Raw genomic sequence first — 26659 nt, 5'->3', positions numbered from 1 at the left:
CTGAACTTGACTTATAGTGGATGTATTCTGTATACACCCAGTGGTCTCTTCCAGCAGCTGGAGATGGCTGGTATAAAGACAAACCTGGAATCTGGCACAGATTTCAGTGGACAAGCTTCTCTGTAGGAAACCAGAACAGAGATTGTATTAGAGCCTGGAGGCTATTCCCAGGCCACTTGCCTGATTTGGTCCCCAAAGGAAATCAGCAGTGGGTTGAAAAACTCAGTGTGCTGTACTGGTACTGTCTGCCCCTGTGCTCCTCTTTAGTCTGCAGAGTGCCACACACCTTTAAAGCTACCTAATTAAATGAGAGTAATGGCTATTGACTACAGTTATGTACCACAATAGTCAGTATTCAGGACACATACACTTCTCTTTGCTAGTGGCTTTAGGTGTACCTGTCTATTTTCTGAATTGAGAATCACCACCACCTCTTCCCAGCAAGGTTTTTGGATTGAAAAAGTCTGAAAACTAGGGCAAGTGTGAAAGTGCCCCACAGTAACGCTGCTTTTGAAGCAAAAACCCTGTGTGATTTGCTTTTCCTTTAGCAGCAGAGGCCTCGTTTTTAAAAGCAGTATTTAGTGTAGCAGCCAATCCGGAGCACCAGAAGGTGCCTTGAGTGTGAACGTGCAGAGTGTTCCCCATCTCCCCGCGGCCAAGGGCTGCCCACACCTCAGCGAACACCTCGAATTCGGACACTGTCTCTGAATAACCCCATCCCAGGCAGGGCTGCTGGCGCAGCCCGGCTCTGTCCGGAGCGCGGCGGCGCAGTCCCGGCCGCGGCCGCTGGAGGGCAGTGTCTCCCCGGGAGAGGCGGGCCGGGAGCGGCGGGCTGGCAGCCACCAGCATCGCTCTCCCTCTGTCACCTTCACAGGTACAGCACATATGCAAATGGTGTCAGCTCATCTGCTGGCTGGCAGACGGTGAGTTAAGATTGCCATTCATCGCCCGGAGAAGGCTCCGTCTGCTTTCCCTCGCGCTGACCTTTCTCCTGCTGGAACAGATGCAGCGGCTCCCTGAATTTGGATGTGCCTCCGCACGCACCGAAGCGCTCCGGCAGTTCTCAGCAAGCCTTTGTAATGTGGCTTTATATGTCCTTTTTTAACCGTTCTTTAGTCATTTTCCCACCTAAGCATTTTTAAAGCAATCGCCACTAATGCATTCTGTGGGCCTCCCAATGGAACAGAAAACCAGTGACAGAGAAAGGGCATTAAAAAAAAAATCTCTGAATATTTTGTTCCTTTTTATACAAATGATTAATTAGGACTCCTTCTTTATGGAGCTAAAGATGCATTTAATTTGGATTTTTAACAGATGGTTAATAGATGTTAAAAACACACTTGCTGATTGTAAATGTCCACTTACTGAGACTCAGTAACCATGTAATAGGTATTTTATGTATAAACTACAATGATATTAAATTAAAAATTGATTTTAATAACACTACACTATTTTACTAGCAATCAGAAACTGTCCTATAGAATCTAAGGTGCTTACGTATATGTTTAGAAATCTCAATTTAATAGATAATCCAAGAGGCTTAATTATCCCCATCACCATATTGCCCTTCATATAATATAAATAAAATTTATGATTATTGAGCCTAAAATGTCAGCCGCAAAAGAACTTACCGAGCTGTTGGTACAAAAGTACATCACTCATAAAAAACAACAAACCATCAGGCATTTAAAAATTAATTACATTGACGTACCATAGCCAACCTGTCACAATCAATAAATAAGTATGAATTGCTTATTTACAGAGACAGAATGCAGACTTGGTACAGTGATAGAAGGGTTGGACCTTCCCAGAGAAGAAAGGATTCTCTTAATTTCAATAGAGAACATAATTCTATCTGGCTGCATCCAGCATCTGATTTTCAAGGACTGGCTCACTGCAGAAAAGAAGCCTTTTGAGGAAAGCTTGTTCTACTAACCATAATGCTGCCAGCTGTTTGTCTTCTGGCGTGGCGTTGGGGCCTGAGTGGGTTTTTAGTCTCACTGCATACCTTAAGCAAGAAGAAAAAAGCCAACATGAGTTAACTGAGACAGCTTTGTATTACTGATCAGAGAGCTATGCTGGCCAATGTCGTTTGCTCTGACCCTTTATACATATTTGTTCAAGTTACCAGCCATACATGTGTTTTTCCTGGTTGTATTTCAGAGCTGTTTTGTCATTAGCAGTGCATCCCTGCACTCTTTAAACAGCCGTGAACCCCCTTGATCATCCATCAGTCCAGAGGGGAGCCTAGCTGGTGAGGTGACACTGTCCTACCAAAATAACCTCTGCTGCTGCAGAGACCCAGTTACACAGAGTTCATGCAGAAAGGGCTTTGGAGCTTTTGAAGGCAGACAGCCTGCCTGGAAGCTGGTGCTGACCTCACCCTGCCAGTTCTGAGTGTGTCTACCCAGATTTGCTCCTCCGAGCACAGCATGGCAGAGGGGGAACATGTGGCTCAGAGCTATTTTTGCTCACATGACATTACATTCAAACTCTATAAATATTAAAGATCCACAGAGGTAGCACTGGTGTTTCAAGAGTGTATGTGCTATGCAAACACAAATTGGTTTCTGGAAATCTCAGCTTCCAGCTGAATACCTGAACAACAGACAAGGTTAGAACAACACACAGCGCTTCTGGGCTCACTTCCAGAAAAATACCTGTTCCCTGTAATTAGCTGCTTGTGATTTTTTCTTACCTTTGCTTTCAAACTCTAATTCTGGTATCTGTGCAAAGATTCAGTATGAACATTTTGCTTCTACTGGCATACCTAGCAAACCACTTATTTTTCTGAGTTGCAGCAATATCAACTACAATTCACATTACAACACGGCCACAGCTATACACATTATTGAAAGCTATGCATCTGCAAGCAAAATTCATTTCCAGAGTTAGGACCATATATTTACTACCATGAGAAAAGACAGGGCAGACAAAGAAAGAGCTTTCTGCCTTTTGGGAAAAAAAAAAAAGAAGGGAGGAATTACAGAGATGGGAAAAAAAAGGAAGGAAAAAATTGCAGAGATGGAATGTACAATGCTCTTACAGAAAAAAAGTACTTGATTTTGTTCAATAGCCTTCCAGTTAGAAAGCTGGCCTCAATCCACTGAAATGCATAAGAAGACAGCCCTAAGTGGAATAAAATGCCAGTGGAATTATTAACATGCGAGAAAATTGTCACATTAACACTAAGTCCAAAAGAATGCTTTTGTTTTAGAAGCTCTGACTCATTATGGATATGATTAAAAATGAAAATGTATTATTTCCTATGCGCTTAATCCTGACTGGATGGAACTGCATGGTTGACTGTCCTGAGGAATGATACCATGGTCACTGTCAGTGCAGATTTCTCCACTAGTGTGTGTCTAGGGTTCTCTCTTGCAGAGTCCCTCAGCTGCTGCAATGGTTCTGACCTCTGTTTTCTCTATCAATGACACTGCCAAAAATGTTAATTTTAAGTACCAGCTATAATGGAGAAAAGGACTTAAGAGACATACTTCAGAGGGACTGTGGATGGCACTGAATTCTAGACTGCCCTGTTTGGAGATCCATGAAGGTGACTAAAGGTAGGGGTAGCTCTGAGGTGAGCTGTGCTCCTGACTTTACTGGCTACATTAGGGCACACACATCAAATGGACTTTGAGTGTCCATTTTTCTATCACTGTTCACATCTTCTTTCAGGTAATCTTTAAACAGCAATCTTACATGTGTTGCAATATTTTTCAAGTTACCACTCCATGAGAATGTTTTGTTATAGATTACTGGTTTCTTCCACTGAGTAGCTCAGGACTTACATCATGAAACTCTTGGAACTAATTGGCAACTCAAGTAATAGGAAAATCTCTGGGGTTTTTTGTTCATGTTTTTGTTTGTTTCTTTTATTTTTTTCTTTTTTTTCATTCTTCACAGCTTCTTTATTTAATTTCCGAAGAAACCACAGATAAAACATATACATTACAAATGAATAACCAGGCCCTTGTAAGGAGTTCACTTTTACTGCATGTACAAAGATAGGTGATAATGCACATGATCATGTTTGGACAGAGTAACCCCAGGGGTCATTGCCTTCCTTTCCTACCTGATGAGTTCAACTGTCTCTGAATACATGGTGTAAGGGGATTTAGATTCCATTGGGCCTTGTTCCATTGCATTTCCACACTCAATAAACGATAGTGCTGCTTCTGCATAATTCAGTGCCTTTCCAAACTTCTCCACCTGGAGAGAAAAAAATAAGGACACAGAGATGTAGTGTAATCATCAAGATGTCATTACATTTGATAGGATTTTCTCAACAAATATTGTAAACTTGACACAAGTTGATGTATCTTCAGGTGCACAATTTTTCCTGTGAGAAAGCTAATACCCATCAAACCCTGTGCATCAGTGAAAATCAAAAGATACAGAACATATAGCTAGAAAGTTTCTGAGATATTATTTGTTCCACACTCTTGTGCCCAAAGAAGGGTCAGCTGTGCCTAGGACATTCCCAACAGTGTTTGTTAAAGCTCTTCCAGTGCTGGAAATTCCACAAACTCATGCTGCCTTTTGTTCCAGCTTTCATTTTTCATTAAAAAGGGTTTCACATATCTTGGCAACTGTAGTTTTTTATCACTCAACAAAGAAAGGTAACAGATATCATAACTAAGAGAAGAGAATTAAATACTTTTACTACAAAGGCTCATCTCTGTTCTCCTGTCTTCTTTATCCCTACCATTTTCAGCATTGTTCTCCTCTTGTCAGAAATTTGCTTTCTATATCCTCCTCCTCTTTCAGGGACTGCTCTGCTCCCTCAGCATCTTCTGCCATCCTCCTTCCTTGCCCCGTTTCTTCTCCTATTTTTGGTACTTCTCTGTGTGTGTATTTGTGCACTAACCTGCATATACGTGCACGTCCTCAGTAACACTGCATATGCAAACATGCATCTAATGTTCATATGTGTACACTTACATGCCACTTATTTGCCCTCAGAATTTCATTTTTGAAGTGAAGAGAGAGATGAATCATACTAATACCTCTCTGTCCTGACTTCTTTCTCCTTCAGTCAGAACTCCTGCGGTACATAAAGCCCATTAATGGACTGGATGCATTTGGTTGAAATCTGATGCACACAGTGAAAGGTTAATGGACCTTATTCTTTTCCAAGGGATAAAGATTTTAAATAGTAACTTTGGAATGGCACACTAGCTTCAATCTATTTTAGGTTCTTATATGACTCCCACTGCGATCATACCAGAGAACTTCACAAACTTTTTATTATATTTCTCCCCTGATGCTCTGGTGCGGGTGGAAGTGCTATTATCCCGATTTCACAGATGGGGGACTGAGGAACAGAGAGACTTAGAGTAATTTTCAAGCTGCTCACTGTGAATGCCTGTGTCAGGTAGTGCAGTGCCAAAGTAGGAGGTGTCGAGCCCAGCAAGGTGATTCAAAGTGCCTGGAGGCACTTTGGCAATATGGCATTTTCCCCAGGATGCCTACACAGCCAGGGAGGGAGAGGAAGCACCTGCAAAGGGCTGTTTGCAAGGGGTAAGTAAGGTGCTGTCCACTGTGTAGGGAAGCTGAATGTGAAGGATATTTCAACCACCTGATACTGACAGAAAGCTATTCAAACTGTGCCTAGGTGACTTTCATGCAGCAAACTTGTGGCACAGAAGAGAACAATGCTGGCAACTCCACTTTCTGGGAGTCTACCATAAAAACGTTTCTCTCCAGGCTAAGAATTTCCTTTGCATATTAAGTGATCCTTTTCATTCTGTTTAAAGCAACATACTAAAATGCACCATTTGTACTTCTCCACAATATTTTCTGATTTTAAGACTCACTTTAGAGTAATATGGAACTGAATAAACCACAGAAATTTGTGCTAATAAACTCAGGTAGAGTGTAAAACTCTGTGTTAGTGTTCTAAATTAAGGACCTGCTTCTGCTTCCTTGGCTTTTCTACATTCTGCACAGCTGAGGAAAACCTTTCTTCCTTCCTGACGGTATGACAGCAAAGTGTCTGTCTGACAGAGCAAGACAGGAAAGCAGCTACCCCCACCTGCAACACAGCCACCCTAATGCAGGGTCCCACTCCATATACTGCCATCCCAAAGACATCATGTTGTGCTGGCTTATCTGTGGCACTGGACAAACACAGCCTTGGAGAGAACTGAGGGACAGCTAAGCAGAGCTGCATATTTTGTTGCATCCATTTGTTTGGAAAGACAAGCATCTCTTCAGTGCTCCATATAACCTCAGATTCCCCTTTTTCTTTCTGGCTACATTTTTAGACAGGTCAAAGCCAGGGTGAAGAATCTGTTGCAACAGTACTTTGTGTGCTAGGTGTTCCTCTAGGGTTACACAAATTCTTGTGTGCTTCTGATTACGTTGGGAAACATCTGCCATGAAACCAGGATTCTTTTGGCACTGAAAAGCCAAAGCTCTTAAAAAAAAAAGTGCAAATACCTCAGCTACCAGACCAAATTTGGAGTGAGATGCAATTGTAGGACCTAGCCAGCTAGTTAAACTGAGAAGATAGGTATGTGGATCCTTTACGCAGCCTCCATTACTATAGTTACTAATTAAAGCAAAGGGATAAATGGAAAGTTTTTATCCAGGCCTTTATCTCAGTAAGTCATTATTTGTTAAGTCATAGTTTATTGGGCTATGAACATTTGATTATATAAACATTTCTTAATTTAACAAGCCTAGCCATCCTTATAATAGATTTTATAATTACCCCAGGAATACTGCACTGATGAAGAAACTGCATTACAAAAATTATTTGGAGCAATGTAACTGGAAAGAAAATGTTCTCACCATTGCATCTGCTTTATGCTTCTTCCGTTTAGCTTCCTGCATAAAGTAATCTGCATTGCGTGGTCTACCAGGGGAAAATAAGAAGACATTTTATTATTTTCTGAAGTGCAGAATATTTTAAGGTTGTTTTTCCCTTATTTTAAACCTGATTTGCAAACATTTTTTATGAAGAAAATACACTTATCGTGTAACCATGCATCTTCTATTTTCAAATTGCTGCCTGTGGAGACAATAGCATTTATGGCTGTTCTCATTCTTTAGAAGTCAGTGATTCAAGTAAAGAAAGGCTAATAAAATGCATTTTTATGGATTATATAAACTGCTTCCCAAATTAGTGCAGTTCTGATCTGCAAAATGGATACAGGCATTAAGCAGAACAAGATATTCTGTCTTCTCCTCTCCCTGGTGCTTGCTTACCTCGTTTTCTAGTCCTCTATGTACATTGTTATTTGCCTTGGCTTCTCCCTCCTCTCAAAACAAGTGTGTGTTTAATCTCTCCACTCTGAAAACACACACTGAACCTGCTTGCCTCCACAGCTACATCTCACTCTTGTCCCTCTTATCTGTAAGCATGCTGAGTACTGTTTACTTTTGCTTCCTGGAGTTCATCTCTGACTCAGTGCTGGGCCACCTGCTGCAATTCCACTGGCATTCCTCATGCCAATTTCCCCATTGATTTCTCCTCAAACAAATATGGGAGATTCCATCCCTTCCTTAACCTACCTGACCCACTGACTGCAGGGCACAAATTCAACTTCTGTTTCTGTCCTGAAATTCACAAGTGCGTTTGTAACCAGATTTATCCACTCTCATTCAAAATGGAGACAAACTGATGTCTCTGTGTCACCACATCAGTGAGCTCCTCATGGCTGAAGCTAATTTCTTCATCTCCTCCCACAAGCTCTCCCTATGGCACCTTTATAAGTCACTGTGGAGAACAGCCGTTTGCTGTGTCATTTCAGACCATAACCTTGCATCTTCAGTCATTGCCTCTCATAAAAGTCTTCACATTTCCTGACCCTGCAGATTCTTCCTGTCTCATGTATGTGGGAGCTGACCTTCTTTCTCTACTCAGCTAAAATATGCCCTGGTTCTTCTCAGCTTATATTATGGTTACTACATCCTTGTCTCTCTCAGAGAGGGAAGTTTTGACTTGCAAAATAGTTTTCTTAATATTGATTAGAGTATCATTCCTTTGTCCTCATCTCAAGAAAATGAGATTTTCCCGAGTATTTGGAGTTTGAATTCTGATGTTTTTACTGCTCATGCTTTTAAGAGCTTGGTGTTGTAAACAATATGTTATTATTGCCACTCAGCAATCTGTTGTATGTTAACTCCAATAGGCAGCTCAGCTCCACTCACTCACGCACTCACTCACGCACTCACTCACTCACTCACTCACTCACTCACTCACTCACTCACTCACTCACGCACTCACTTCCCTCCCGCGGGATGGGGGAGAGAATCAGGAGAGTAAAAGCGTGGAAGAGTAAAGTAAGAAAGCTTGCACATTTAGATAAAGACAGACTAACAGGTAAAGCAAAGTAGAACAAGGAAATCATCCACTTCTTCCCATGGGCAGGCAGGTGTTTAGCCACTGCATGGAAAGCAGGGTTTCAATGTGATTAACAGTGACTTGGGCAGATAAATGCCACCACTCCAAATATTCACCCCTTCTTCCTTCTTCTCTCAGCTTTATATGCCAAGCATGACACCATGGTGTGGTCAGCAGGGGTCAGCTGTCCCAGCTGTGTCCCCTCCCAACTCCTTGTGCAACCCCAGCCTCCCTCTTGGAGGTGTGGGGTGAGAGGCAGAAAAGGCTTTGAGACTATCCCAGCCCAAAAAATTCATATTCCTAACTTTTTTCCCTTGAAATTGGGATTTCTGAGCACATGTATTTAACAAAATGTTTTGTGTAAGTCAGAGAAGCTGCAGATCTAAAAAGTGAAGTGGGATGGATGAGTAAAACATTTGTGCTCATAGCAGTAAGAACATGCTCAGATCTGAGGTAAGTGGGAGCATGAGGGAACCTCTTGACAGAAGAGGGGGGCTAAATAACCTCCTCAAGAACATAAGGCTATTTGAACAGTAGATTTACTCAGTCTGTTTCTTTCTATTTATATTCACACAGTTTTAAGGACATTTAATTGCATCAGAGGAAGTTAGTCAACCTTATTTTGAAGAGAAGAAAGGCTAAATATAACTAGATAGAAATGAAATTCAAAGTCTGGCAAATTTAGAATGATTTCTGTCCTAAAAACCTTGTAGATCTGAAAAGCAGTTCCTTTGTTCCAACTTTCTGTTAAATACTATTCTCCTGCAGAATGAAATTTCACCCCAGCTTACTCTACCAGTTAGGTCAGAAAGGGGACTAGACAGGTTTGTGTCCTAGTATCTCATAATCTACTGCCAATGCAAATACTATGCCCCAGAAGACATTCTTAATAAGAAGAACCATCTGAAACCGGTCTTGGTCAATTACAAAATATTGCACATTGAAACAGTCTTAGCTTGATGCAGAAAAATAGCTATGCTTTCAGAAACACTGAAAGAATTCTTAAAAAAATGTTAAGCTCTGTCTATCTTGTGCAATGACCTAGGGAAGATGGTTTACTATGAAGAGCAAAAAGCAAAGCCAAGTAGAACAAATCAACAAACCAAGTCTCATCTCTCTGAAATGATGAAAGTGATGAACTTTTACATGAGCCTGTCAAACTCAGGTCATTAAAATACATCCTCTCAAACATTCCCTCCTGTATATCACCCAGCACTCCATGCTTAATTTTCTTGTCTGAAGCATGGTAAGAGGCTGTAAAAACAAAGTGAGATAACACAATGTAATTATGGTTGACTTATTTATACGTTAATTGTAAAATGGTTTTCAACTTGCAGCAGGATTTATTCTCCTGAGTTATGATTAGCAATGAAGGTATTAGCAGGAGATCCTGAACCAAGGAGGCTTGCATTGAGGGCCCTGCTACAGGATGGTTAAGCATAACACAGAAACTGAAGCCATTGGTTTGTACCAAGCTGCTTGCAAAATCTAATATAAAAAAAGAAGTCATTAAAATGCCATTTTAAAGCAAAGCATAAATATATTCTCCATGTGAACATTTAGGTATTTCCATAGGAAAAATACAAGATTGATTTAAAAATCAGGGCATGCCTAGCAGAAATTAAGATGCATTGGGAAAAATTGGATAGGGTATCATTTTTATTAGCTTCCTAAACAGAACTTGCTCAGTAGTGTTAATAAACATGCCAAGTCAAATTCTGATGTCTTTATGCCACCTATGAAATACTATTCTTCAATTTATTGCTACATGTTAATGATGTTTCTATTCAGATAACTAACATGCATGTTAGGTGCAAATGGGAAGTTGAAATGTCAAATAGATTCAATGTATGTTTTTGTATCATTTTAGTAACAAAAAGGGGGGCTTAATTTAATTATTTACTGGGGTTTTTTAAAATATGAGTTAAAGGGGTTCCAAGTTCAGTTTTGTTTAGCTTCTCACTGCTCATGAACATAATCTCTCTTTTTGCATTCAGGATACTAGTTTAAATTATTATGTCATGAAGTAAAAAAAAAAGAAAAACACCCTCTTTTATGGGCTCCTTGAAGATAAGAGGCTGCCTGAGCTCACGGACATATGCAGACACATGAGAAAACTGATGCATAAATTAATTATTCTGGATAGCTCTTTTGCATACTGCATATTTTTTATCTATGAAGTTAGTCATATTCTAATTTTACAGATTCTGAAGTTACAGTGACCAAGAACCCATGCCTGCTACAAACATGAAGGTGCATGCAAACCTCCTCTGCAGCTTGACCTATTTACTTATGTTGGTGATAATCTCAGACTGGAGATTCCACAGGTAATCTCACTGGATGCTAATTTCAGATACTATATGTTACTGATGAGCGGAGGAAAAGTAAGTGTGTTTTCCCACTGATGAGATTCAGAAAGATCTGTGGCTAAAACCCTTTTCAGATCTTTGGTCTCAGCTTTGCAATCCCCCTGCAGATCACAGTCTTGCCACAGCCAGAGAAGCAAGAGAATAAAAAAAAATTCTGGTAACGAGCTACTGGTTGAACTGGAGTGCCTGTGAGTAGCAGAAGCAGCACTGGAGACTCTTTATGTTTACTGGTCATGAATGTAAACTGAAGTTGCAAGGAAACTTATTCACTGACTTCTGGTTTTCAGACAATTGGGTCAGATTCTCCTCTTTAGTTACAACTGTATGAATCTATTGGCATCAGCACTTTCACTCCAGATTTACAAACAGAATTCAGACCTCTTGTTAAAAAAAAAAATTAAAAGAAGTCTGACTTCAAATTAAGAGATAGAAACAAATGTTTTATCTCTATTAAACTGCACAAGAAAGTCTTTTGTTTCTGAATATCTGATTGTTGGTACTTTTAGAAATATAGTCCTCTTCAACAAAGCCAAAAAGGAGTTCTAATACACTGCTGCAATGCATCTCATATATCTCTCTGAATGGCAAGAGAAAGAGCGTAAAGCATTAGAGCCAACTAAGTCAGACTGCTGGTGAATTCTCCCTGGGATCAAGTGTCATTATGTGAAACTGGCTGCTCTCGAGGAGAATTTACCCTACGCTGTTGATTGGGGAAAGCAATCAAGTACCGCTGGAACAATTTCAACGCATTCTCAGTCAACACTAGGCAGTCACCTAGGCACTGCAACAGAATCCAGCCTTTTACAGAACAACCCCCCCACGGCTAGATCTGATAGTACAAACAAGGCCAGGCTTCCTTTTCAGCAGTGGCATTCAAACCATTTATGACTTTGACAAGGGCAGCCTCAGTAGCATGGCTGTGGCTGAATCCAGGATGAAATTTATCAAACAATCCACTACTGTCCAGTATTTCTCTCTCTCGCCTTGGCACCACTTTCCCTGGGAGCTTGTTGAAAACCAGCAGGAAGGACAGCGTATCCATTGCTTGTTATGTTGCGCGGGATCCCAGCGTGAGGCGAGATGGCTGCGGGCATTGGAATTACTCCTCTGCCAGAAGCAGCCTTTCAGAATTTCCAGGCTGTTGAGCTCCTAAGAGTGGTGTCACCACTACCCAGGTGAATGCCTGTCTGTGTATGTTTCTCTCATCCTATTTAACTCCATGCCATTACAGGGCATCTCCGCCACCTTTGTCTTCTGTGCTCTCCTCTGAATTTAATTTACTCCAGTTTAGCGGATAATTGCAAAAGTGTAAACTCATGCAATAAAAAAATGGGAAGAGAATCAAACAAAGTGAATCAATAAAAGCCTTACTTTGTACAGTAATTTATCAGCATCTACTGCAAAATCTCCTTGGAACTCAGAACAGCCACTGGTATTTACAGAGTATGGTGTAGCTTAGACTCCAATATACAATTTTAATTATACTGCATTCAAAACCACATTTTTCATCTAATTTTTATATTTTATATGAACTAAATACTAAACCATAGCATTTTCTGCTTCATTTACATAATCTACCACTTGTACATTATTTCTTGCTGTTGTATGGTGCTTTATGAGGATACATTAAAAAAACCTAATAAAAGTTCAATTAAACATCATAAATGTAGCCAAGTGCATATTTTAATACCCTTCAGAGATAATACTGCTGAAGTGTTGTAAAAAAACAAGCTAGTGCTTCCTCAGTGTACAACAATTTCATATAGTAAAAGCAGCTTAAATCATCATTCTAAATAGAGGAGCAGTTTCACAACTTTAGTAACTAAACTATAAAAAAATGAATGTGTTGGAAAGGAGTAGAACAGCAAAATGAGCAACTTCAAAATATGATCATAGCTAGGGGCAAATCAGAAGAAATTAGCTAGCCAGGGTGAACCCATGAACAGTTTTGAAGCTGTGCCAGTATGCCCTGAACTTTCAGTCCAGGAGGAGAGAAAAATCCTGTAAGAGCAGGAAAACCACATAACATGAAAGGCAGGTGTACAGAGCCGATTTGCTGTCTTGTAACAGGATGTGTCAGGAGCTTGTTTGACACTCTGGGTCATAGATAAGGGTGTTCATCTTTGGGTGAATGACAGAGCTCAGCAGGTGTTACTATGCAAAATAGTGCTCTCCCCCGATGTATCACAGCCTCCTGCCCATTCCACCACTTGAAATAAATGCTGTTTTATGGGACGTGGCACTGCTGTGTCTGAGGCATGGCATACATAGTGGCACACAGACTAGGGGAGAGCCCATGGCACTGCCAAAGTGGGTACCCAGCTCTATGGAAGTCTCACGGTCACTCTGGCAGACCCAGCAAGCCTGGAAGTTCAGCAGAGGAGCATGCAAGTGGAGAGGGCCAGGAGATAAATATTGAGCCATTTAAATGATAGTACTATAGGCATTTCAGAAAGATAGGAACAAAGGATCTGATTGGAGTTGGGCCAAAATGTGAGAGAAATTTACCCAATCACACAACTACACAACTACTATCTTGTTAGGTTTAGTATAACAAGGTCAATAGCTTAGATAAGATGAATAGATGAATAGTACAGATACCTAGAGAGGGAGTTACTGTTGCAAAAAATAGCAGACAAAATTAAAGCCTGGCATCTAATGGAAATGAAATCAGAAGGATAAAAGTAAGTGGGGACTCCTATTTTGGCAAAAATGCAAAATCCCCCTGACTAACTATGTCAGTGTAGTGAAATACAGGAGAACATGAGAAAGAGTCAAAATCTACTACAAATTCCTGTGTATGACCCAGATTCATGACTTAAAGATTTCCATGTGAAATCAATATCTAGACTGAAACACATAAGGGCAAAGTGTACAAGTGAACAGAGAGGCATGAAACAAGTATTCACAACAGGGACTTGAATAAACTTTCCTGTTTTAAAAGTAGAGGCAGAAAACACTGTGTGCTTGCAGATAAACTACAATTTTGTCTCTTTTGATGTTAAATAGATGTTCTGAATGAAGCTAGTTACAGTTAGCCTTTATAATCAGTCCTACAGAGACAGGGAAGAACCACAGCAGTCCAGATCTATTTTGTTTTAAAATGCCACAGAATGACATCTTGAATTCTCAAGAAGCATCTGTAAAGCAAATGCCGAAAGACGTTTCTGGGAGAGGGTCCACCTGATGTTTCCAGCTCTGATGAGGGAGAAGACAAGGTGTGGGTGAAACTGTTGGGTGTGTATGTGAAGCCTGAGTCAGTGAATGGGGTGTCTACACTGAAAGAAGCAGGTGATCCTGAAACAAAGACCCTATCCAGGGATCCTGTCCTGTGGAGCCTGTCTAAGACACTTCAGTAATCACAGGATTTGAAAGAAATCAGAACCAGGCACTAAAGACCAGGAAGACATCTGATAAGGATTTTGGGAATTGATGTTCCTCATGTGTGTTATGACAGCCCCTCTGAAGCTCCATGACTTGTTGCTGGTTCTCAAAATGAACAGGGTATTCACAGGGTAAAAATCAGCGTGAATGGTCTACCTGTGATTCTCTAAAGAGATTGTGACTATTGCCAGTGTGGTTTGTCATCAATGAAAGATGAAAATTCCTTTATATGTTGAAGGAATGATCAGGAATGCTCTAATGCATCCTTGAGGAATCACAGCCTTTGCACCCTAGGGCAATTTCAGTCTAAAAGGGAAACTTCTGGGTAACTATATTGTTAAAAATGGACTTGAAGCACATTCTTCAAATGTATGTAAAGTTATTTTCCACTGCCACAAGGACAGCAAAGCTGTCTTGGGAATTAAACCTCAGATAGAGGCATTAGACTATCTTTTCCACATCCCATCCATGAATCCTGGCATTGAGTGTGATGAAAACCAACACCATTCTGTGATCCAGCACAAGCAGACAAACCCCCAGCTACACTGCAATGGACTTGTAGATATTAGTAGAGAAACAAAACCTAAGGAAAACAAGCTCTGACAAGAACTTGAGATGTGGTAGAACAACAAAATCAATGGGAAGTTAGATGAGTCTTCCTCATATTCAGTGTGAGAGTTTGACTACTCCAAGAGCTGCAGGGTTTGGACTGTCTTCGTTATGCACTGCAGACATCTGCTCATGGCTCACCATGCAGAGGTGAGGAAAGACTGGGAGACACTGCTGGAAGAGATTGTTCTCTCCCATCTGTGAAACTCAGTTCTGCTTCTGGAACTTGGAGGAGTGTTTGCTGAACCTGATTAGAAGACCCTTGTCTTGCTTACTGTTATGATTTACAGTGGATTGAAAATATTTTCTAGTCAATCTGTAGAGTAAGAAAAAGCTACATTAATTGATCCAAACAGATTCTCTCTCATGAGTAGCAAAATATTCAGAGACTATTTCAGACCTTAGTCTGTCAATAGAAGCATTCATTCCTTGGCTGTGCCTGTGCAAGTGAAATAAGGAGGGCAAGGATACCAGCTTTATCATTTAATCATCCATGCAGTGTAATTGCTAATATTCTCCCTGGCATAGTTTTGAGCTCAGACAAAGCTGGACTGTTGTGAGGTGACAGTGAATGTGTTTTGTTTTGGGGAGTGAAGACAGTTTAATCATATAAACATAAGCCTGCTGAACCACTTGCTTACAGGAGCAGAGGAGGGACATGTATGTAGCTAAGTTCAAAAGAGGTCCACAGCTCTGGCTTTGGCAACAGGGACTAGTGGCTAAAAATCCTATACTCTGAAAATCTCCTGCTAGAGCTGATGAAGCATCAGTTTCCCACCAAAACAAGCCCTCATAAATGTCCCTTTAAAGGTGACCCGTGGTCTTGCAGAGAGCAGGCAGCTAAATTATCTAATCATGGGAGGCAGTGTCTGGCATGTCTAATGTTATTTTCTCATGGTCAGCATACATGTGAGAAATTCAGTGCCATAAGTAAGAAGGGAAGAAGAGGAAGACTGGGAGGGTCAGACCAAGTCTTGAAATCCCCTAAAGCCAAGAAACTTAGAGCAGTCCACAGCAGGCATATGAATTTGTGAAGAACATAGTGTCATAGGGGTTGGTCTGACTAGTTATTTTCTAGATTGCTGATGAGAAGAAAGAGGAGCCACTCTCTATTCCTGAACTGTGCTCCTCAGGATATGTTCAGCACTACAAAAGTACCTCTAAATACTTCAGGAATCCTTAAGGCATTTTGAACAATTCAAGTAAGATCACTTCCAGATGTATGAGTCACAACCTAAGAGCACTTTTTCCTTTCCACTTTAAGGAGGAATAACAAGGAACAGAAGACTGAAAATGAGACATTTGGAGTTCAAGTCAAAACAAAGAGATGTGCCAGGAAGTTATTTTCATAAGCTCTATAGGTAACACCTTTACAGGTGAATATTTTCTGGGTATATGGTTTACTGTTTGGCAAAGAAACATGGGAATTCTATCCCACTGCAGAATATGTCCCTTGGACAATGATGGGTGTCTGTAGCACCTAAACCCATAAAGGTGGAAGAGACATTCAAGAAAATATGAACTTATAGAAAAATGCTGTAGAAAATGTATTATCTTGTTCCTATAATGCAAGAAAAAAAGAGAAATAAATGTAAGTGAAGAAAAAGCACACCCCAAGTTTGAAATTATAACTCAAAATTCAGGTAAAAAAATAATCCCAAGGAGCATGTTCTGATTTAGTTATAAGGAAAGAAGGGAAGCTGGGTACACTCTGCTACTTTTTTATACCACACAAGCAGTATTTTGAGGGTGCCCTTGGGCACCCACAGGATGTCTATGCCTAGCACTTAAAGGACAACAGACTTTGTTCCTAAATGCAGTCATTGGGAATTCTGTTATTCAGTGAAATTATAGGACTCAATATGGCTTGAAGCATTATTATGTAGCCTTGAAAATGTTCTCTTCATGGAGTCAGAAGTCACCAAAAATCCAGGAAATCTTACTAGAAATTACTACTGGATGCAGCATTGATGTCATTGAAGCATGTGACATGCTGGGTACCTCTAAGTATATTCAGATTCACCAGCAAACAATGGCAAACCAGAGGAAGGAGACTTTTGCCTGTCTTTTGAAGACTGTTAGCTATATTTACTGTTATACTGCAGTGTATGTGTATACAGCACTCTGCCAAGCAAGATATACTTTTTACTGACCTACTTGTGTTCCAATTTATTGCTAGTGACAGCTGTTGTCAATGACCTGGAGAAAATAAATTGAAAACACAGTAAAGAGACACTGAGTGGTCAAAAAATTAGTTGTTGTTTTAAATCAAATATAAGGGATTTAGTCTCTTTAAAACTTTAGAGTCTGATTAAAATTAAGACTTTAAAGCCATGGCTGGATTACAGTAATTCAGAATTCATGGATTATGAGATGACATACTTCATAGGCATCATTTAGGACAAATGCTGCCATTAGGATTACTACATAATTTAGACCTACTGTATTGCATTCCTTCAAATCCTCTGCTGTGGTGCCATACAAATTTGAAAGGCACTGGCTGCCATATTTAATTTGATCCTTCTAACATGTGAGTCAAATTTGTTGACATTTAACATTTGCAGCCAGTCTAATCTGCTACATTTCAGTGACTTCTTTGCACAGGAATTTCAGAATGAAGATCCAGTGTAGCTGGTATTCTGGTGGTGTATCCCGGATGACAGCTGTAGTACTTGACAAGCTCCTTCCTCTAGCTAGCCCAACTGGCATTTAACTGTTTCTGGCTTTTAAGGCCAAATTAGGACATATTTGCTTCTGTGTTTTATCTTTTTCGCCTTTTTAGACTTTGTTTTAGTGGTGTACAAGTTGCTTGGGGATATTCTACATGGAAGGCACTACACATGAACAGTTTAATTGTATCTCTCTCTGAAAAGATGAAGCAGTTTTATTGGAGATGCTTGCCAGAGGAATCACTTGTAACACTAATGGAGAAAGCTGGTGATAAAAGCCTCAGATGATAGAGATGGTGACCAAAGCAGATCTCCTACGACTATATCCTAGGGGAAAAACAAAACAAACCAACAAACTAGTCCCCCCCTCCTTTTTTTTTTTTTTTTTTTTTTGTTGGCAGCTTGAGGGAAAATCAGATGAAGACACAATAGTTTTGTTGTAACTGTTTCTATGCTCTTTTCTAATCCAGAGATGAGCACATCCTACAATTTTGACTTTTATCAGACACTCTGACACCTTTCTGCCTTGTATGTACATGTTTAAACTGCAGAAAAAAATTGAGCAGCTGCAAGTAAATTATAGATGACAGAGTATTTTAAGAGATACGAAGAGTTAGGTAGTACTTATAAACAGCTTCATGTTTCCTCAACAGAGATTGTTGAGTAAGTGTACCAAGAGAGTTAAAAACATGGCGGGAGGTGGAGAAAGAGGTGAATAAGGATGTATACACAGGAGAGTTTTCTCCAAAAGAGGCAGAAAAACTGATTACATTTATTCAGCTCACATCTGCTTATGACTGCCGTGAATATACACAAAAATTAATCTCACCAGCCCTCTTTTCTTGACATACAAACCAGTTACATCCTTTTGAAGTCCACAGGAATTATTTATACCTTATAGTAGGAAATATGGTTTCATTTTATGAGAGGCTGCTGTTTCTCTAGTTAACATTGAGACCATATAGTGTGAACAAGCATAACAACAACAGTAATAATAATAATAATAATAATAATAATAATAATAATAATAATAATAATAATAATAATAATAATAATAAATTAAAAATCACAATTTTGGTAGAAAGCAGTTCCTAAGGAAACCAGGTTGTTTGTTATCCCAGGGTTTCCTTTGGTATAAAGGAGTTTGAGATGTTATGAGTGAAAGTCTGGATGTATGAAAAATATGTCAAGGTCACACAGCTCAGAGCTTCAGGCAGTTTGAGGCATACCTTGAACAGAACCTCTTCTACACTACCCAAAACCAAGTATCAGTATTTGCAGTCAAAAATAATCTGGGTTTTCTAGATACTAGGATTTCAACCTTCAGTTTCACCATTATATTCACTAAATAATACTATGTCCTAAATGACCTTGGGGACAAACCAGTAATTTACCAAAAATAAAGACAGTTAGAAGCTTAGATTATTTTAAGAGGAGGAGAGCAAGGGATATGTGAAGAATGAAGTGGAAGTGGGGAGGGCCAGATATCCCTACAGAGATTCATGCTAACCATTGCTGCTTCCTGTTCCCCCTGCTTTTGTGATACCTTTAGCTGAGCAGAAGTAGCCACGACAGCAGCAGCTGCCAAGGCTCAGGGAGGCAGGGATGACTCCAGCCTCAGGCTTGCCCTCCTCACTGGCTTTGGTGTTGTGGGATTGGACCCCTGCCAGCTGCATTCTGCATCCTGGCTCTTGGCTCCCTGTCCTTTAGGGAACAGACACTCCTCACTGCTCCCTGATGCTCAGGGACTTTTGACAGGCTTTGACAGAAGTGGAGGTGACTCAAAACTGAAAGATGGTAGGTTTAGATTAGCTGCTAGGAAGAAATTTTTTACTGTGAGGTGAAGCATGGGAACAGATTGCCCAGAGAAGTTGTGGAGTTACCCACACCTCTAAGTGTTCCAGGACAGGTTGAGTGAGGCTTTGAGCAACCTGGACTAGTGGGTGGCAGCCCTTCCCACAGAGTGGAAATTGCACTCAGGGATACCTTTAAACTCAAACCATTCTATGACTCTGTGATTCTATGCATTCTACTATTCTGTGGTTAGAAACTTAATTTATGATGAAAAAATTAAGGTTTTATATAGTATTTCTCATTAATTTCTCAATGTAGAGTAAGTATTACTGTAATACTGCAGGCAATGTCTCACTTCCTGTTAGACAAATTGTATTTTTCTCTCTTTAAATGCCATTGTTTTCTTTATTTTAAAGTCATATATACTCACATATCATCAAAGATAAGCTTTGTTCTTCTGCAGTCCCTGGGTGTGGTGGACAGAGGTGACCAAGGCTCTGTTTGGAACTGTGGCTTATTGCAGAGAACATTTTCTGAATTGATGTGAATTGCTTTCTAGACAACAAACAGTAGATAAGATATTTAGGAATTGGCTAATAACTTAAAAAAAACCCAAGTAACAAAAACCAGAGAGTCTTTGCTTTCTGTTGTAAATAGGAAATTAATTTTCCTGCTATTTCAGCAGGAGTATGTATAAGTGTCCTGACATTGATGACCACAAATTCACAGATATTGCTCAGAGCACTTTGTAAAGGGTTTGAGTTTCAATATGATATACAGCAGAAACTGAGTAAAATTTTTAATAGTAACTATCAAAATACTCTGAAACACAGCAAGTGAAATTATTAAAGAATAGATCTGTTGTCATTTAGAAGATTAAGTTATACCTCTGGCCTTCAGCTTCCAACCAAGCATTGTACCTTGCTTAGGAGAGCACAGCCCATGTTTGACTTGTTTCACACTACACTGGTGATGTGCTTGTGCTGGATGAATTTGTAGTCCAGGTTTCTTTGTGCTCCAGAGCTCCCTGATCAGCTTGAAAGATCACTTCTCTGTGCTACAGTGGAAGCACATGTCTTTTGGCAGGGTCTCATGCAGTCCCTCAGCTGCAGCCCTGTTCTTCATGTGGCCTCCTGAGCACCTTCATCCCACCAAGTGACCTGCTGTGGGGGCTACTGTGCACTGGTATGGAGCAAAACAGGGGGCCCCAGGTGGTTTTAGGTTGATAACCACTGCCAAAAAATGCTGTTCCAATGTCAGGTGACAGGCAGAAAGGCACCAGGGACATGGGGAAAAAAGCTCAAATGGATAAATGCCCACTGTGGGCAAGCTTTGCTTGCAGCTTTTCACAGATATTTGAAGGACCACTTGGGCCTGCCAGTTGGATGAAGGATGGGAAGATGGGATAAAACAAAGCTAAGTTTAACATTTATAGTTCATGAGCTCTCATCTTCTATATGGCACATCCAGATCAGCTCATCAGGCTAAAGTTTTCAGATGAATAACCAGATACATACGAATTTTATTGCAAAGGTTGTTAAGTGTTGACCAAATGGTGCATTGCTAGGCTATGCAGAAAATCTTAGTGAAATGCATTTGCTAAGGGTGTGGATCATAAAGCAATCACCTTTTACTTTTGATTTCCAGCACATTTGCCTGTGAAGGAATTTAAATTATTTTCAAGATACCCAGTGAAGAATCATAATTATAATTCTGAATGGGTTATAAACTTCTAAATTTATGTTTTGCAAGTTAAAATGTTTAAAACTTTACATTTAATTAATGAAAAATAAACTAATAACTATAATATGTTAAAGGACTTTTTACTGGAATATTTTATGTAATTGGTCTTTTTCAATTTACCAAAAACATCTGTGAGATATTCTTGGAAAACACAATTTATGGCAACCTGTTTTTGAAAACGTGTCCAAAATTAAGATTATATTGACTATTTCCTCCTCTGTTCTCACAAAAACCCCAAAAACCCCAACAAAATCAAAGTGTAAACATGTATGCTTAGCAGATACAAGGGGGCCACTTATCCCCACAGCAAAAATTGCTGGAAGAGGCCACTGCTACAATTCAGGTAGCTTGTTTTTCTAGTTGCTTAGACACTAATACTTAGGGTTTTGAAGCCTCTTTTACATCAAATAGCAAACACAGCAAATAGATACAGAATAAAAAACATTATTAGCTTTTGTAGCAAGGAGAGGAGCATGGGCAGCAGAGTGCCTCCACAGCTTCTCTAGATGCTACCACAGTGATCATCAAGATGATGGCATCCAAATTGCTTCTTCTAGGTATTTCACACAAAGCACAACAGTGTCATGGGGAGGAGGTGACAGTAGTCTGCCCTTGATCATCTACTCTCAGTGTCTGTAGGTTGGAGGGTAGGGTATGATTTTGAAAGATCAGATGAGAGAGAGATGGAAATTCCTCAATTAAAAGAGGCAACGGACTCTTCACTCCAGCATTCTAATCACAGAACTCATGCAGAAATGGAGGAAGCATCTACTCCTCTCTCTCTGTCCTCTGAATGCAGAGGCCACAATGCAGTATTGTAGTACAGACTTATCTGGAAGAGTGCTCTGGGCACACTTGGTGTGAGCAAGACTCTCTGATAAGGATATGAATACAACTCTGATGGAACTGAGCTGTGAGGCTGGTGCTAAGATGTCACTGGTACAAGCAGAATCTGAAGAAGTTTGTTCTAAGACAGAAGAATTTGTCTGCAGGCACTCCCATGGTTAGGCAGTGGCTGAGTGAGCCCTTATACAGTAGGGACCTTATGCACCAGGAATGCAGGGGACTTGCATCATGCCCAAGCAATGCTCTGGAGGCCTAAAGCCATTCATCTTGGGCCATTTCACCTTCTGCTTATGTAGCCTTTGCTATTTGCTTGTGTTACAGACTGCCCTCTTTCCTTTCTTCTATGCCTTGCTAAACTCCAAACCAGAAAATCTGAACTTAGAAAATAACATTCATTTTTACAACTCTTTTTTTTTTTGCATAACATTCTGCAAAAACTATCACAGACTGCAATACAAAGTGGAAAATATACTGCTAAGCTTTATATTGTGAACAACAGCATACACTTACATTGAAGTCCCCAGGATGTGGCTGTGACTGGATTTCACCCTTATGTTTTTTGCTGGAGGAGATTGAAGGTAATAGACTGCTGCCATTAGGTCTGGTGGAGGAAGTTAAATCATCGTTGGAATATTTGTGTTTTGATGCATCAGAGAGGGGAGAGACGGGTGACCGAAGCATTTTCTCATTTTTATTTATTGGTATTGCCAAGCTGGAAATGGAAATTACAGTAATGGAGTGTCACAAAGCTGGCTTTGAGAAAGGTAAATGTTTTATATATTACCAAAACTTTGAATTTAAAACCTGCTGGTAGGATAAAGTCTATTGGTATCTGGAAACGAGCTTACAGTATTGGGACCAAGAGTTCATTTACAAATTTGTATCATGTTTCTTCTCTTTCCCTTCAAGGCAAATTGTCATTCTGGAGTTAATATAAAGTCTGTATCAGAGTACTTGAAAAAAAATACAGAGATAAATGGCTACTTGCTCACCATTTCTTAAGGGATAGCTGGAGATGAAGATTAGGCTCTGAAGTGTAAGTTCAGGTTATGGAGCCCTATTTCACCATTACAGGTGACAATTTATAAGCCATGGCAATAAAACCATATGTGAACTAAAACAGGAAATGTGTTTAAAGATGACTGGCTTGTCTTTGTGCTCAGTGCCTAGCCTTTGGTAGCAGTGTTTATACTAATCTAATACAGATTTTGAAGACAAAGAAAAATAGGCTGATAATGCAGACAAAAGGAAACATATGCAAACAGTAGACACAGAGAAATGGGAGCTGGTCTATCTTCTAAAGCAGAAAGCTGTAACAGACAGTATTTTCAGCTTTCATTTATTTGGGAGAAGTTTTGGATGGGAAGTCAGGAACCTTATAAATATGCCCAGAAATAAACTTCAGATGCATTAATTTGAAGAAAATATTTAGCTGAAAATCTTAAAACAACACACAAAAAAAATGCAAGTTATTTTAAGAAGATAGTTGGCATTAAGACTAAAACTGTGATTAAGGTCAGGAAGACAATTTTAACACTATACCTTTCCTTGTCACATTCCCCTTTATTCAGCCTATTACTTTTTATGGACAATTCTCAGTTCTTTATAGTTACTGTATCAGACAATATACACTTAATGGAATCACAAAAAAGAATACAGTAAAAACCATACTTCATTTCTGCACATAATTTCAGGGAACAGAGCTAATTAAATGTGCTCTTATCATACATTTGTCCATTTATCTGGCAAGTCTTTACAAAGTAGCTGTAAGAGAAGCCATGAATTGTAATTCAGAGCCTTTACTGTTTCAAATGGCATAGTACCTTTAAAACACCATGTCAACTGTTTTGCTTTAATGACCAATTGGTGTTTATGAAAGCAAGACTCCGAGTGTGAAAGATAGACAACTGTGCCCTTCTCCTCCTCCTAAGAAAAAGAACATCTTTGGCATTATGTTGAATGTGCAGGCTGATCCTGTAATTTCTTTTCCTCTTTTCAAACATAAACTCATGCCTTGGCAACCCATGTTTATACATCGCTGTCAAAGTGTGGGCCAAAGCATCCAAGGCAAGCCATGGCTCTTTGGAAGTATACCCAATCCTCAAAGCTTAGCCCTGAACTTGTGAGGAGTAGCTGAAATTTCTACTTGTGCTGCACAAATGGCCTGAGCAGGGCCCACCTAAACTTAGTGTGAGCAGCAAATCTTATACTGAGAGGCCATGCAGAACAACTTGCAGCAGAGGACTGTCAGAGCTGTGATCTGCTGGGAATAGGCAGACTGTGGATCTGATAGAGGTGCAAGAGATTTGGGGTATCTCTGAGCCTGCAGCCTTTCTTGTCAAACAGGATCTTACTTAGTCTGACTCTCAGCCTGTAATTCCACAATAGAAAATGCTTATGGCTGAAGGTGGTCTTGCTCCTCTCATTGCTACCAGCCCTCAGCTGTGCTGCCAAAACTGTCTGGGTGGCTTTACTGGGAGATGAATAATACTACTCTGTCAAAAAAACCCAAAATAAAAGAAGGAAAACACCAGAGAAAAAGAAAGATAAAATAGAAAAAGGGTAAGTAAAAGAGACAGGAGGAGAAAAAGAGAAAAGAAAAGAGAAAGGAAAAGAAAAAGAAGAAAAGGAAAAGGAAAAGGAAAAGGAAAAGGAAAAGGAAAAGGAAAAGGAAAAGGAAAAGGAAAAGGAAAAGGAAAAGGAAAAGGAAAAGGAAAAGGAAAAGGAAAAGGAAAAGGAAAGAAGAAAGAGTTTTGGTTTCAAACAAGTTTTTTGAGTATATTTACAGGAGAACCTCAGAGGCATGGTGTAACTGGAGAGGAGATGTGCCAGCATGAGCAGATGCTGGTTGCAAGAGGAGCAGGAGGTCCTGGTATCTGCCCTGCTGGTTTAGTTACAGCCTCAGTAGCCCTTCCTCAGCTGTGGAATATCAGCATTTGAAATCATGTCCTACACTGTGGCAAAAACCACAGAAACGTCTTGGAAGCAGAGCTAACCAGGAGGCAACTGTGGGAACTAGGAGGCAACTGTACATTTCAGAAGCTCTTTGTTCCTCTTAATACACAGTTGCTACTGGAAGAACTAAATATAATGTCGAGAAAATCACAAATTATTGTCTTGCTTCCAGGAGGCACAGAATTAACCCTGTGACACAGCAAGCTATGACAGCCATGCTAGTCTCTGAAAATTAATGCAACATAAAACATATGACACTGGGGTAACAGGAACAGCATGTCTGCATGCAACCACCCACAAGAAAGGAACTGTTCTGGGCATTGTTTTCACTTCATGAAACGTATGTGACATGTCAAGACAAAGAAATTGAATGCATATTTTTGAATAAACACTATATATATCAGTTTTCTTTGGGATTTTTTCCAGTATTAATGACAAGAATTACTCAATCTCATCAAAGATGTGTACAATAGAAAAGCCTACGACAATAAATACAAATATTTTCTTTCTTATTTTGTAGCAGTTTCAACCCAAGAAGTAGCCTGATACTACCAGAAAAATAATAATAATAATAAAAAAATACTGATAACCAGCATGTACCAAGCAGAATGCAGCTGAACTCTGAAACTGCACATGTCTAAGTTTGACTGCTGGAAGCCCCCAGAGAAACTCAAGTGTGATTGCTCTGACATTGATAGGGCTCTGTGTGCATAAACCATGCCGCTAAATGCTAAATATTCATTTTTTGTTTCATGCCCTATATCCTTTGAAAATCTCACTTTTTAAAAAGTCTTAAATTCCTTGTCCTGGAATACTTACTAATTACACAGAATGGAATGCTTGTAATCTCAAAAATACTGATTCTCAAATATATTCTGGAGCTGAGTATTGCAGGCATTGTTATGAATATTTTTTTCAATCTTTCCACACAGCTGATACATAATTCTTTTTATACAGCCAAACTGAAAGCTTGCAACTTGTAAGTAAAGAAAACAAAGAAAGTCTAAGAAAGGGCTATAAGATGGTTGAATATGTGAATTGCTGCCTACAGCACAGTGTTAGGGAATATGTCTTGGAGAATCACACTGCTCTAACTAGAATTACTTGTTCTATGAGCCTCACACTTGAGCTCACAACTTCTTTGTGCAACAGGACGAAAATGTAAGTACATGAATGTGTCAGGAGCTACTAATTTCATCATTAAACCAGAAGAACAGAGATGCAGTGGTTAATTTTTCAACAATAAAATGCAATAATTAAAAAATAAAGGAAGGAAAGGAAAAAAATAACACCTGACAATAAACTACAACTAGTTGTATGATTCAGTGGTAACTAAGAAGGAAAAATCTTACCTATTTTCATTCATATTGCAGTGATTTGCTGTTGTGATGCTTTGGGCAGAGGCAGCTAATCGTGAAGAAGTCTCTCGCTCTAAGTGGGTCTTCTTGATGTCTCTGCACTCTTCCTCATTCTCACACTGAGTGAAGAAAAAAGTAATAATTTTTTATGGTTTGGATTTACTACAGATCCAAAAATATTTCAACAAGTCAGGGATGGTATTTTCTGTCATTTTGTTACAAATGATGATACTTTCTTTGAGTATACAGCTAACATGGATCAGAGATGATTGATCCATGTCTTAAAAAACAAAATTTAAGAGGCAGCATGTAAAGAAAGGGGTACAATATAAAACTTGGTTTCCACTACTTTCCCACTTGAACCAGGGTTGCCACCTTTCAGATACTAATAAAAGAAGGACAAAAAAATGAAGAAAGATAAAACAATATGGAAGACCGTTTAGATAAATGGTCCTCAAAAAATATACAGATCCATCTTCACACATACAGTAGCTCAGAGGGCAACAGACGTTTGGTTGCACAGCAAAACTGTTCAGAAATTGAGCAGATGGTGATTCCAGTTCAGAATGACTTTTG

At 39.6% G+C, this 26659-nt stretch overlaps 1 protein-coding gene across 1 annotated transcript in view; it reads right to left on the bottom strand.

Annotated features, from left to right (window-relative positions):
- AFF3 (ALF transcription elongation factor 3) overlaps positions 1 to 26659 on the bottom strand; it is a 328079-nt gene that overhangs the window by 17150 nt on the left and 284270 nt on the right. Inside the window, exons 12-17 of the mRNA XM_036389605.2 lie at positions 26078 to 26202; positions 22281 to 22482; positions 19612 to 19736; positions 6802 to 6865; positions 4079 to 4215; positions 1937 to 2008 (exon numbers count right to left, since the gene is read on the bottom strand). Of these exons, the coding sequence (XP_036245498.1) occupies positions 1937 to 2008; positions 4079 to 4215; positions 6802 to 6865; positions 19612 to 19736; positions 22281 to 22482; positions 26078 to 26202 (725 nt within the window). The remainder of the gene's footprint in view (positions 1 to 1936; positions 2009 to 4078; positions 4216 to 6801; positions 6866 to 19611; positions 19737 to 22280; positions 22483 to 26077; positions 26203 to 26659) is intronic.

The sequence above is a fragment of the Molothrus ater genome, chromosome 2, assembly GCF_012460135.2.
Source record: "Molothrus ater isolate BHLD 08-10-18 breed brown headed cowbird chromosome 2, BPBGC_Mater_1.1, whole genome shotgun sequence".
Classification (NCBI taxonomy): domain Eukaryota; kingdom Metazoa; phylum Chordata; class Aves; order Passeriformes; family Icteridae; genus Molothrus; species Molothrus ater.
Note: the sequence above shows the minus strand (reverse complement) of the source record. Positions and strands in the feature narration are given on the sequence as shown.